This window comes from Benincasa hispida, chromosome 2, assembly GCF_009727055.1.
Source record: "Benincasa hispida cultivar B227 chromosome 2, ASM972705v1, whole genome shotgun sequence".
Lineage (NCBI taxonomy): Eukaryota > Viridiplantae > Streptophyta > Magnoliopsida > Cucurbitales > Cucurbitaceae > Benincasa > Benincasa hispida.
The window spans coordinates 32,704,770-32,718,269 of NC_052350.1; the positions used below are offsets into that span (position 1 = coordinate 32,704,770).

Below are 13,500 nucleotides of genomic sequence, written 5' to 3' on the forward strand. Positions count from 1 at the left end.
TTTGAGCATTTGGTAGATTTGAAAGAGAATTAGTCCCCGAAAATGAGCTTTGGTTGCCAGGAGCACGATTTGCTGGTTTTACATATGGCTTATGAAGAAGGGCCTCAAACTCGGCTAACTTAGAATTAAGTAAATTTCTCTCTCTTTCAACCTGCAAATACATGAAGTTAATAGTTAATGAAAGATGCAACTGTTACCACTTCATTCTTTTAGGAAGCAATTTCACAGTATTATGACATTATACAAATGGGAGTAAATCAAATCCAAGGAAGTTAACAAAGCTTCTCCAATTGGAAAGAAGAGAGCTCATGCTATAGCTGCTAAAAGAGAGAACACTTCTGCACCAAGATAATGCCAGAAAATAAAAATGTAAACAGTAAACAGTTTCAATATCAAAAGAATGGAGGTGTTACTGCTTCACAATTCACACAGGGAAGGTGTTACTGCTTCACAATTCACACAGGGAAAATATTATATGATCAAAGATTAGACCACCGTATAACTAAACATATATTCTACACGTCTAATTTGAGGGCTCGGGACAAGTGCCAATCTCTTGTGGTTTGTGGGAGTGTGCTACTCTGTGGGGCCTCAGGATTGAGAGAAGTCGAATCTTACTCCTACATCCCAAACACTACAATCCTATGCCCACGATCATTTTGAATACCAAACAGCCTCCTTACTAATTTTTCTCTTCTCGATCTCATCTTATCAAATCTTGAAAGTCAAATTAACAGTGTGGGGACTGAGATCCGTTTTCTTTCTTTCTTCAAATATTTGTTGACCACGGAAGAATCCAATACAGGCTATACATTCGAGTTCAATATATACAGGCATACATGAAAGCCCTAAACTAAGAATAACAAAATGACAATAAAGGACAAAATGACAATAAGCTCCTATATCTACACACATATACTTTTCTTGAACAAGGATATGACACTTTTCAATAAAAAAATGACTAAAGCTCAAAGATACAACCTTCAAAACGAGAAATAAAAGAAACAAAAGACGAAACCATCAACAATAAAAGCAAAAAAGCAATGAGAAAACAAGCAGTGTTATTGAGGCGACTTCGGGCGCGCGCCTGAGGCGAGAGGTGAGGCGACCAGAGCCCTCTGCGCCTCCTGTGGCGATGAGGCGTGCAGATCCAATGAGCCGCTCACCTTGCCGCGCCTGGCAGTGCCTTGCGCCTTGGCCAAGGTGGGCGCCTGGGTAAAATTCATCTTTCTTCTTTTTTTTTACCTTTTTTTTTTAGTTATAAGCATAAGCCCACGTAAAAGAGGCCCACCAAATCCATGTAACCGAATATTAAAATATACAGCCAGCTATACACGAAAAGGCAAAAATCATTATAGGAAAACGTGATGGTCTCTTCCTGTTTTCCATGTTTGGGTTAGTTTTTTTATCTTCCAAGTTTGAAGTTCTCCTCCTAATATTCTGAGATTCTTCCAAAAGAAGGGAAGAAGTTTTCTACAACTTTTCCCATTCAAGTTCTACTGCTGCAATTTTGAAGGATAGAAAAAGCAATAAAAAAGGTTAGGTTTTTTTTCTCCATTATAGATCTTCTCGGCAGATTCTGGAGTGGTTTTATTAAAAAAAAAAAAAAAAAGCAAAGGCTTTTTAGTTTTTTTTTTTTTTTTTTTTTTTTTGTTAAGTATACTGTTTTTCATATTCAACTTCGTTTTTTAAAAAAACCTACTTTTTCTTCTGTTTTTTTTTTTCATATTCAACTTTCTTTTGAACAAGATTAGTTTTTTTCAATATACTTTTTTTTTCAACTTGTTCTTTTCCGATTTTTTTATTTTCGTTTTTTCAATATACTACTTGTTGTTTTTCATATTCAACTTGTTTTTAAAAAGATTAGTTTTTTTTTTCTTTTTTCGGTATACTTTTTAAGTTTTTATTCAATTTTGAGTGGAAACATTTCTAAAATAGGCTTCTTTTTTTTTAAAGTTTTTGGGTTTATTTTCATTGTTTTATAATAGGATGGGAGAAGGAGAGCAAAAACGGAAACATCCCGGTTGGCAATATGTCATCTTAGAAAACAAAAAAGATACGAATATATGTAAATATATGTTTTGTGGAAAAATCACAAAGAGTGGCATTTGTCCAGCAACACAACACTTAGTAGGTGAAAACCGAAATGTTAAAGCATGCTTGAAGTACCCTACCATTGTAAGAGAGGAATTGAAGGAGTACCAAATGAAGACAAAAGCACAGCAGGAGGAAAGCAATGCCCTCCCTAACTATGGTGGTGCTTATGATTTGAATATAATTGATGGAGGATGAGATGGAAGTTGGTGGATGTGGATCAAGTACCAGAACATCTAAAAAACGAGCAATTCAATCACAACCGCAAACACATCCACTACGAACTAAAGGAGCAATGGATAAATTTATATCCAAATCCAGCCAAAGTAGTTGATGATCGGAATAAATTAAAGAAGCTGAAGCAATCAACCATCACCAAAAAATACAACAAAGAAGGGAGAGATGCTACAGTTCAATTTATCATGCGTTGGATTTATCAAGCATGTATTCCCCAGAATACAATTCGGTTGAAAAGTTTTCAAATAATGATCGAAGTCATAGAACAATTTGGACTTAGGTTGATACCTCCTTATCATGAGGCTACATAGACATGCTTAAAAAAGGAAGTAGAACATACAAAAAAAATAATGAGCAACCATGAGGTTGAATGGAAAAAAAACGGTTGTTCTTTGATGTCTGATGGGTGGACTGATAGAAGAGACAGAACCTTGATAAATTTTTTAGTGCATTCTGCTGCGAGGACATTGTTTTTGGAATTGATTAATGCATCTTCATGCATCAAAACTGAAGAAAAAGTATTTGAACTCTTGGATAGCATGGTAGAAAAGATAGGAAAGGAGAATATTGTCCAAGTTGTGACTGATAATGCCTCGAACTATGTTCTAGCTGGCAAATATTTGGAAGCTAAGCGGCCACATTTATATTGGACACGATGTGTTGCCCACTGTTTAGATTTGATATTAGAGGACATTGGAAAGATTGATTAGTCTTGAAAAGTTAGGGGAAAAGAAAAAATACTAGAGTTACGTGGAAAACCCTAGACCAGGGAGAAAAAACCACGATAAGAGTTTTTTATTTTTAATTCAGATACACAGTACACAATACAAGAACATGTATAAATAACCCAAACAATGAGAAACCCTAGACTGATAAAAGACAAAAAGGCCCTTAGGGCTAAAATATAATTTCAACAATTAGATCAAAAGATGCCTTAAAAGGGTTGTAGCACTAAGTGGTTTTATGTATAATCACTTGTGTGTACTTAACATGATGAGGGAGTTCACCAATCATCATGAATTGGTGAGATCGGCGGTTACACGTTTTGCAACATCGTTTTTTACCCTCGCAAGCATCCACAAGAATAAAGTGAACTTGAGAAAGATGTTTATTTCTGAAAAATGGACGACTTCCAAATGGGCAAAAGATCCAAAGGGAAAGAGAGCAGCCAACACCGTTTTGATGCCATCCTTTTGGAACTCAGTGGCCTACACTTTAAAGGTATCTGAACCATTAGTTCGAGTACTTAGACTTGTCGATGGTGATAAACCTGCAATAGGATATATCTATGAGGCGATGGATAGGGCAAAAGAGACCATTAAGAGTAGATTTAATGATAACGAGATGAAGTACAAGCCAATTTGGGAGATCATTGATAGAAGATGGGATTGTCAACTTCATCGACCATTACATGCTGCTGGATATTATTTGAATCAATCACTTTTCTATGACCACAAGGATAGAATTACTCAAGATGTTGAAGTCATGAATGGTCTTCTTAAAGTTGTGCAAAGATTGATACCATCTACTAGTGATCAAAATCGATGCACAGTGGAATTAGAGTTATATTCTGAAGCTAAAGGCATGTTCGGCATTGACTTAACAATCAACACAAGAAAAGTTAAGACGCCAGGTAAGGACTCACATTCCCTACTAAATTAATAGTGTATATAAGTATGTTATTTCTTCTAAATCATGTCAAATGTGTGAACATCATCGTGGTGGGCTCTTTATGGTGGTAGTACTCCAGTTTTGCAAAAGTTAGNATCCAGTTTTTCTTTGATGAAGTGTCGGTCAATCTCAACGTGTTTGGTTCTGTCATGCTGAACCGGATTGTGTGCAATATTAATGGCAGCCTTGTTATCGCAGTAAAGTCTCATCGGGTCATGACTTTCTTGATGTAGATCTACCAAAACCTTCTTCAACAAAATCTCTTCACATATACCCAAGCTCATAGCCCTATATTCGACTTCGGCACTGCTTCTAGCCACAACGCCTTGCTTCTTACTTCTCCAAGTAACTAAGTTTCCCCACACAAAGGTACAGTATCCTGAGGTAGATTTCTTATCTGTAACAGAATCAGCCCAGTCAAAATCTGTGTAGGCCTTGATACACCTTTCATCATGCTTTCTGAAAACCAAGCCCTTTCCAGGAGAAGACTTCAGATACCTCAGGATCCGTGTGACTGCCTCCATGTGTCTTTCACACGGAGCCTGCATGAACTGACTGACCAAGCTATCTGCATATGATATATCAGGTCTGGTATGTGACAGATATATCAGTTTCCCCACAAGCCGTTGATATCTTTCTTTGTTTACAGGAACATCATCTACTGACTCTATCAGATTGAGGTTGGTTTCTACAGGTGTATCTGCAGGTTTACACCCTGTCATTCCAGTTTCTTTCAACAAATCGAGTGTGTATTTCCTCTGAGACACTGAGATCCCTTCTACTGATTTTGCTACCTCCATTCCTAGAAAATATCGCAAGGTACCGAGATCTTTTATCTCAAACTCATCTGCCATTCGTCGTTTCAACCTGTCAATTTCTACTGAATCATCTCCTGATAGTATAATATCATCAACATAGACAATCAATACCGCTATTTTGCCTGGTGCTGACTTTTTAGTGAACAAGGTGTGATCTGAATGCCCTTAAACAAACCCCTGAGATTTAATAAAGGTGGTGAATCGATCGAACCAAGCTCTAGGGGACTGCTTCAGTCCATATAAGGATTTTTTTCAATATGCACACCTGATTGCCAAACCGGGCTTCAAAACCTAGAGGTGGGTTCATATAAACCTCTTCTCCCAATTCACCATTTAGGAACGCATTTTTCACATCCAACTGATGGATAGGCCAATCTTGATTAATAGCCACAGAAAGGAGGACACGAATAGTGTTAAGTTTTGTCACAGGTGAGAAGGTTTCTGAGTAATCCACTCCATACGTCTGAGTGAATCCTTTTGCAACCAATCTGGCCTTATATCTGTCGAGAGTTCCATCTGACTTGTATTTGACAGTAAACACCCACTTGCACCCTACGGTTTTGTGCCCTCTCGGAAGACTAACCAGATTCCATGTTTTGTTAGTCTCAAGGGCCCGCATTTCCTCCATAATTGCACCTCGTCATTCAGAAATTTTCGGAGCCTTGTGCACATTGTCCGGAATTATCACATTATCCAGGCTGGTGGTGAAAGCTGTAAATCTCGTAGACAGGTTACTATAAGACAAAAAGCTTGTCATAGAGTGTTTAGTGCATGACCTAGTACCTTTTCGCAGAGCTATCGGCAAATCCAAGGTAACATCAACCTCAATCTCATTGGTCTTGTCAACCTGTTGATCTGTACCCAACTGTTGTTCATTTTCAGTTCCCTGAGCACCACTGGGCGCTTCATTATTGCCATCATCCCTGACTGCACTGTCATCATCTCTGACTTCACCTGAGTCCCCTATATCACCTTCAACATACTCATTGTCATTATGACTAGGGTACTTTGACCCTGAGCCGGTTCCGGTTCTGACGCTTGAACACCTTCCAGCGGAGCAACAGNTTTGACATTTGTATATAAACTTATGTTCTTCTTCTACATATATATATATATATTTATTTATTTATTTATTGCGCCTCGCTTCGCTCGAGCGTCGCCTTTTTGTCGCCTCTAGCCTTGAGGCGATCAAGGGACTTGTCGCTTTGAGGTGCGCCTTGCGCTTTGAAAACACTGAAAAAAAGTTATGTCTTGGTCCGAGTGGGGATAGTATTTCTCTTCTGCATGTCCATGAAGTTTTGAAAAATCCAAACATCTCAGAGATAGATAGAGAGGTAGGAATTTATCGAACGAGATCAGTCTAGATATTTTAACAGAAACAAGGGAACAGAACCCAGATGCACCCTCCATCCCCACCTCACTCCACGATCTGGGGAATTCAGGTCAAGTTCAACGAGTCCCCACAAATTATCAGAATTCCCCACAAGAAAATTTGTTGTTATATATTTATTTTTAATTATTTGTTTCAATAATAAGTAATTAAAGATTGAAAATACATTAAAATTATATTTTTTTAATAACAAAATTAGAATTGAAATTATTCATTATTTTAAAAATTGATATACTAATAATTGGAGAAAAGGGCTCAGGGGAGAGTTGAAATGGTAAAAGTTCACCATCTCTATCTCTGAAAAAAAATAATAATAATAATAATAATCAAGCAAAATGGCTATTCTATGATCCTATTTTAAATGGAGATTCACTGTCCCACCAGCCCACGAGGAAATTATACTTTTGGTCCCTGAGGTTTGGTTTAGGTTGCATTTAGGTCTCTGATTTTTCAAACTCGACAATTTTACCCCAGAGATTTGCATTTAGTAGCATTTTTTTGTCCCTCTATCATTTTTTTTTTTTTTTTTTTTGTTAATTACCAACAGAAAGCTAACGTAGCACCTATTTTCTATTTCTAAAAAGTTCTAATTGTCAGATAGTATGATATTAAATTTGTCTTCACCCATCAGCTTAAGTTTTTTGGTCAATCGGTGATTTAATACGGTATCAGAGTAAGCGGTCCTGAGAGATTTTGAGTTCAAAGCCCTACAAGGTTATTTCCTCCCCCTCCTCCCAATTAATATTAATTTCCACTTGTTGGGTCTTGTTCATATGTCAAGCCCACAAGTGAGGGAGTGTTAGATGGTATGATATTAAATGTCTTCACCCATTAGCTTAAGCTCTTGGGTCAATCAGTGATTTTTTTATATCGAGTCAATCGGTGATTTAACACTAATATTTTTATTATTAAAAAAATTATATAAAAAAATATTATTCTTATTTGTTTTCTTTTTCTTTTGCTCTCCCTTCTTTCTCCCTCTTCCCTTACTCTCTCCCTCTCCTCCTTCCATCTTCTTGCTTCACCGTCCGTCAATGGCAACCACTACCACCAGCAACTGTAAATATATATTTTCCTTCTTTCCTCTTCAATCTTTCTTCTTTTTCTCTTTCCCCTTCCCACTTTGTTGCAATGCTCTATTTCTACTTTCCTCTGTCACACACGGCAGTGCTGGTTGTCAATAGGTATTTCCATCGTGATTTGTTTTTCTTTGATGTTTATTGAGATGGATTTTTCTTTTTCTTGTTTCTTCCACCGTTCTGCCTGTTTTCTTGACTTCATTAATTTTTATATCATAGTTTGTTAATCAGTGTAGTGGCTATGACTTTTTGTTTCTTTCGATTGAAGAGAAAATTGATTACAGGCAATTGAAGAACACCCATATGAGAAATTGGGAGAATTTTTTATTCGAAGAAACTCAAAGATGGAGAAAATTATGTTATTGAGAAAATGAGCGAAAGTTTGAATTTTGAAAATAATACAGTGATCAAATTTAGAAAAAGTTGAGCAAATTTCTTAGGAAGGGAAGAAATTTTCGGTAGCTACAGACAGTGGTGACTATTGACGGATGGTGAAGGAAGAGGATGGAAGAAGAAGAGGGAGAAAGAAAGAAGAAAGAAAACTAATAAAATAAAATAAATGGTTTTTTAATTTTAAATTAACACAGTTATTAGTTTGGAGTTTTAATTGAGTTTAGGGTATAAATTAATTTTTTTCTTCCTTTTTTAAATTCCAAATGTCACATTAAATAAGGGAAAAATTACTCTATTACTGTAACAAATGGAAGAAGAATGCCAAGAACCTTTTAAACCTATTTCTCAAAATTCAGAGACTTAAGCATACATTGTAACATCTCGATGACCACTTGAACCTATTCCTAAGAACTCATAGACCAAAAAGGTAATTTTATTTTTTTATTTTATTATTTAAGGTTTCTGTTATTAAACATATCTTTCTTGTTAAAGAATGCCATGTAATACTCATTTAAGACACCTCACCTTGAACTAAAAAAATCAATCAGCACAGCATAACAGAAAATTAACGGTAAACTAGATCAGAAGTGTTAACAGTAGGACCGAAACAATATTATTCAAATTTCAAAAGGTTGAAATGCTGAGTTTGAAAACTCAAGGCCAAAATGCAATCTAATTCAAACCTTAGTAAATAAAAGTGTATGTTTTCCAAAAGGAGAATCCATTTGAAAAATATAATCAACTATGAAAGCTCAACCAAAATGTAACAAGAAACATTATGCAGTTTTAGAAAGTCAAAAGCAGTCAACTTGTTTCCTTACAATTGATTGCAAACTTATTCCTCGTTTGGCTTCATCATAAGCAATCGCCCGTAGTTCTTCGTAACTAACATCACCAACAATGTCACAAGGTTCACTGCAAACAAAAAAGTGCACTGGTGTGAAATCAGATAAAGTACCACACCGAAGGCAACCAAAGACATGAATATGGGATAATCCATGTACTCAATATTGGAAAAATGTACAGAAGAAACCAAACCTAAAGAATGTATGATTACAATAAAGGACAATTATATGTGATAATATATATATATATATATATATATATTTTTTCTTTTTTCTTTTTTTTTTAAACAGAAACAAGGCTTTTCATTGAAATAATAAAATATATTATAACATGCCTAGGTCGTTGCAAAGATAGATAATATATATTATAACACTCCTCTCAAGCCAGAGCAAATAAGTCAATCATGCCCAAGTCGTAAAGATAGCTTATTCTTGCTCTGTTTAAAGCTTTAGTTAGGTCATCTCTCAATTGTTCTTTAGTCTTCACATGTCTTGTGGACACCAACCCTTGTATTTTCTCACAAATTAAATGACAATTCACCTCAATATGTTTAGTCCGCTCATGAAACATTGGGTTAAACGCAATGTAAAATGCTGCTTGATTATTAGCTGTAATTTAGCTTGCACCATAACACTGAAGCTTATCTTATTGATGTATCCACCTATTTCACACACAGATTGTGTCATAGGTCATAGCTCTATATTATGCTCAACACTTGAACGTGAAACCACATTCTCCTTCAGAATCTGAAAAATATTCAACTCTTATATGACCATGATACTTATATAAGATTCTACACCCAAGTGCAACTTTTAGGTAGCATAGTATTTTGTGGAAATGGTGGAATCTTTTATTAAATTATTCCTCCCTCTCTTATGTTTACAAGAGTACACAATAATTAAGAAATAAGGTTCAGACCTAATTACATAAAAAGAAAAAATCCTACAGAAATAATTACAGCTAATAAAATCAAATCAAATCAAATAATGAGGCATAAACCAACACTCCCTCTCAAGGTGGTTTAAAGATATCTTGTATTGCCAGCTTGTTGATCAATTTGTCCAATTGTAATTTTGGAAGTCTCTTTTTCCACACATCAACAATGTGCTCTGTTGTTCAGAGATAGGTAGTGCATATCACTTCAACATCAATCTTCTCCTTTATAAAATGCTTATCAATTTCAATATGTTTTGTCCTATCATGTATGACTTGGTTGTGAGCTATGGAGATTGCGGCCTTATTGTCACAATAAACACGCATAGGCATTACCTGGATAAATTTTAATGCTTCCAATAGTCTATTTATCCTATACCCTCACAAATATCATGTGCTAAATCCCTAAAATTTGCTTCAGTACTACTCCTAGCTACCACATTTTGTTTTTTATTTCGCCATGTAACAAGATTGTCTTTAACAAAGGTACAATAACCGGAAGTAGATCTCCTATCTATTCTAATACTTGCCCAATCAGCATCACTGTAGATCTCCACATATAAATGATCAAACATCTTGTTGATATGGTTTCTGTTTTTTTTTTTTTTTGGGACTCTAAACTGTTTGGCCACTCTACATGACCAACTCCGGTATCATTGTTTATCTCCCACCATGTGCCCTTTGTGTCTAGCAAATGAAGAAGTCGTGCAGCACCTACTGTTTGAGAGTTCATATACAAGCAAATTTTTCTTGGGTTTTTGGGAAGTCATATAGAGAATATGCATCAACTTTTGATCGTCTTGGAACAACCCATCTAGTAGCTTCTTGGTGGAGCTCCCATTTGAAGTCCTTTGCCAATTACTCTATTCAAGATATATGCCTTATTCGAATGCTTTTGTTTTTCTATGTAATCATGTATTCTTTATATATATCAAGTGGATCTCTTTCGTATAGGGATATGATGTGGGTGCTTTGAATGTGTCAACCTAATTGATATATCTAGGTGCACCTCCCGATCCTGAGTCTATAATTCGTTGTATTTGCTCTTATGTTTCTATGTACTTTGAGCATTAGACTCTTTTCATTTGATCAACGAAAAGTTATGTTTTTGTTTCAGGAAAAAAAAATGATCATTCTTATTAAACAATATGCCTTTTCCTCGAGCCCCTTTCAGATATCTGAGAATTCTATAAACTGCTTCAGAGTGCATTACCCTGGGGCATGCATGCACTGACTTACCATACTGACTACAAACGCAATATCTAGATGAGTATGAGATAGATAAATAAGTCTTCCCACGAGTCTTTGGTATTTCTCCTTGTCTTTCATCTCTCCATCTATTGCAGCTTGCAATTTTAAATTCAGCTCAATAAGAGTTTCTGTCGTTCGAAAAACAAGTAAGCTTGTCTCATCAAGAAGATCAACAATATATTTTCTTTGATTGACAAGGATACCTTTCTTTGACCTAGCAAATTCCATACATAGGAAGTATTTCAAAGTTCCAGGTATTTAATTTGGAAGTCATTAACTACTTTGTCCTTCAAGTTGTTCAACTCAACTTCCTTATTACCTGTGAGAATGATATCATCGACATACACTATCAAAACAACTATCTTATCATGGCTAGCGTGTCTGTAAAAAATGGTGTGGTATGCTTGACTCTAAATGAAGCCATAACTTGTCACTGCTTTCCCAAAACATTCAGACCACGCTCTTGAGGATTGTTTAAGGCGAGAGATTGCTTTAACTTGCACACTTTCCTGGTTCTAAGGTTCACTTCAAAGATGGGTGGTAAGTTCATAAATACCTCCTCTTCAAGATCACCATTTAGGAAGGTATTTTTTACATCAAGTTGATAAAAGGACCAAACTGAAATAACAGTGATGGATAACAACACTCTAATAGAATTGATTTTTGCAACAGGAAAAATGTTTCTTGATAATCAATCCCATAGGTTTGTGTAAAGTCTTTAGCCACAAATTGTGCTTTGTATCTGTAAAACTCTTAGGTTTGAGAGAGAATCAGAATCCTCTATTCATTCACCAAAGATATGAATATATATAAGTGTACAAAGCATAGAAAAGAAAATTATCACAAAATATTTACAAGAATGGAAAACCCTAACAATAGAATTATAACACCCTCTCAAGTTGGAGCATATACGTTAATCATGCCCAACTTGTTACATAGATAATCTATACGTCTTCCATCCAATGCTTTCATGAAGATATCTCCTAATTGTTCTCTAGTCTTCACATATCCTGTAGATACCAATCCTTGTTGAATTTCCTCACGTACAAAATGGCAATCAACTTCAATATATTTAGTCCTTTCATGAAATTCTGGATTAGATGCAATATGAAGTGTTGCTTGATTATCACACCACAACTTTGTCGGTGTGGTGATTTCAAATCTCAACTCAACAAGAAGTTGATATATCCAAATCAATTCACACACAGACTGTGCCATTGCTCTATATTCTGATTTCGCACTTGAACGTGACACCACATTTTTCTTCTTACTCTTCCAAGAAATCAAATTACCACCAACAAAAACACAATACCCTAAGGTTGATCTTATGTCTTCTTTAGATCCTACCCAATCGGCGTTTGAGATACATTCAATATTAGTATGACCATAATCCTTATATAATAAACCACACCCAAGAGCAACCTTTAGATAACAAAGAATATGTTCCAATGAAACCCAATGATTAACTGTAGGGCATGACATGTACTGACTCACAATACTTACCGAATAGGCTATGTCGGGTCGAGTCAAAGTAAGGTAATTAAGTTTTCCCACTAACCTCCTATATCTTTCATGATCTTTTAGCAATTCTCCATCTTTTGTGAGCTGTAAGTTGAGCATCATTGGGGTACTACATGGCTTAACCCCTAGCTTTCCTGTTTCAGTCAACAAGTCAAGTATATATTTTCTCTGTGATAATAGTATTCCTTTCTTGCTTCTTATTACCTCAATTCCTAAGAAGTATTTCAACATGCCCAAATCTTTTATATAGAATTGACTATGAAGAAAGGTCTTCAGAGACTGGATACCTAAAGCATCATCACCAGTAATCACAATATCATCCACATATACGACTAATAAGATGACACCACCCTCAGATCTTTTAAAAAAGACCGAATGATCTAACGTGCTCTTCCGCATTCCGAAGCTTTCAATCACCTGACTAAATTTACCAAACCAAGCTCGTGGACTCTGCTTTATTCCATACAAGGATTTACGAAGGCGACACACCGTTCCATTCTCCCCCTAAGCAACAAACCCTAGTGGTTACTCCATATACACCTCTTCTTGAAGATCACCATGAAGAAATGCATTTTTAATATCAAGATGATGTAAAGGTCAATAATTGATTGAAGCTAATGAAATAAACAACCTCACAGATACCATTTTTGCTACAAGAGAAAAAGTATCGGCATAATCAATGCCATAAGTTTGTGCGTAGCCTTTCGCTATAAGGTGCGCTTTTAACCGAGCAACAAAACCATCAGGATTGGATTGACTTTAACTGCAAACACCCATTTGCAACCGATAGTCTTCTTTCCTACAGGGAGAGAAACAAAATCCCAAGTACAATTATCATCTACGGTAATCATCTTCTCCACCATTGCGGCACACCAACCAGGATGAGACAAAACCTCATGCACAGTTTTAGGGATGGATATAGACTCTAAGGATGTAATGAATGAACAGGTGGAAGGCGACAAATGATTATGTGAAACAAAAAAGGAAATAGGATGAGCACATGTACGTTTACCTTTACGAAGAGCAATAGGAAGATCATCACTCATTTCTGGATTCAATGACAAAGAAGAGTCTGGTACAGGGTGTGGAACTGAAGGAGGTTGTCGTCGAGTATAGACCTTGACAATGGATGGAAGAGTAGAGGTAGCCACAGGTAGAGATGAATCAGGAAGAGGATCGAAAGGAGAAATAACTATGTAGATAAGGAAGCCATCCTCTAATTCCTTATGCTCCCCCTGACTCTTATTCGAAGAGAAAGACGGTGATG

The 13,500-nt window shown here is 36.0% G+C and overlaps 2 protein-coding genes across 2 annotated transcripts in view; both read right to left on the reverse strand.

Moving 5' to 3' along the window:
- The window catches only part of LOC120072048 (zinc finger CCCH domain-containing protein 16), a 50,195-nt gene that overhangs the window by 15,454 nt on the left and 21,241 nt on the right, over positions 1–13,500 (reverse strand). Inside the window, exons 5-6 of the mRNA XM_039024470.1 lie at positions 8,504–8,597; positions 8–151 (exon numbers count right to left, since the gene is read on the reverse strand). Coding sequence (XP_038880398.1) covers positions 8–151; positions 8,504–8,597 — 238 coding nt within the window. The remainder of the gene's footprint in view (positions 1–7; positions 152–8,503; positions 8,598–13,500) is intronic.
- On the reverse strand, positions 10,056–13,239 carry LOC120071701 (uncharacterized mitochondrial protein AtMg00810-like). Its single transcript, XM_039024083.1, has one exon. The coding sequence runs from the start codon at positions 12,630–12,632 to the stop codon at positions 11,607–11,609; it is 1,026 nt and encodes a 341-aa protein (XP_038880011.1). The 5' UTR covers positions 12,633–13,239; the 3' UTR covers positions 10,056–11,606.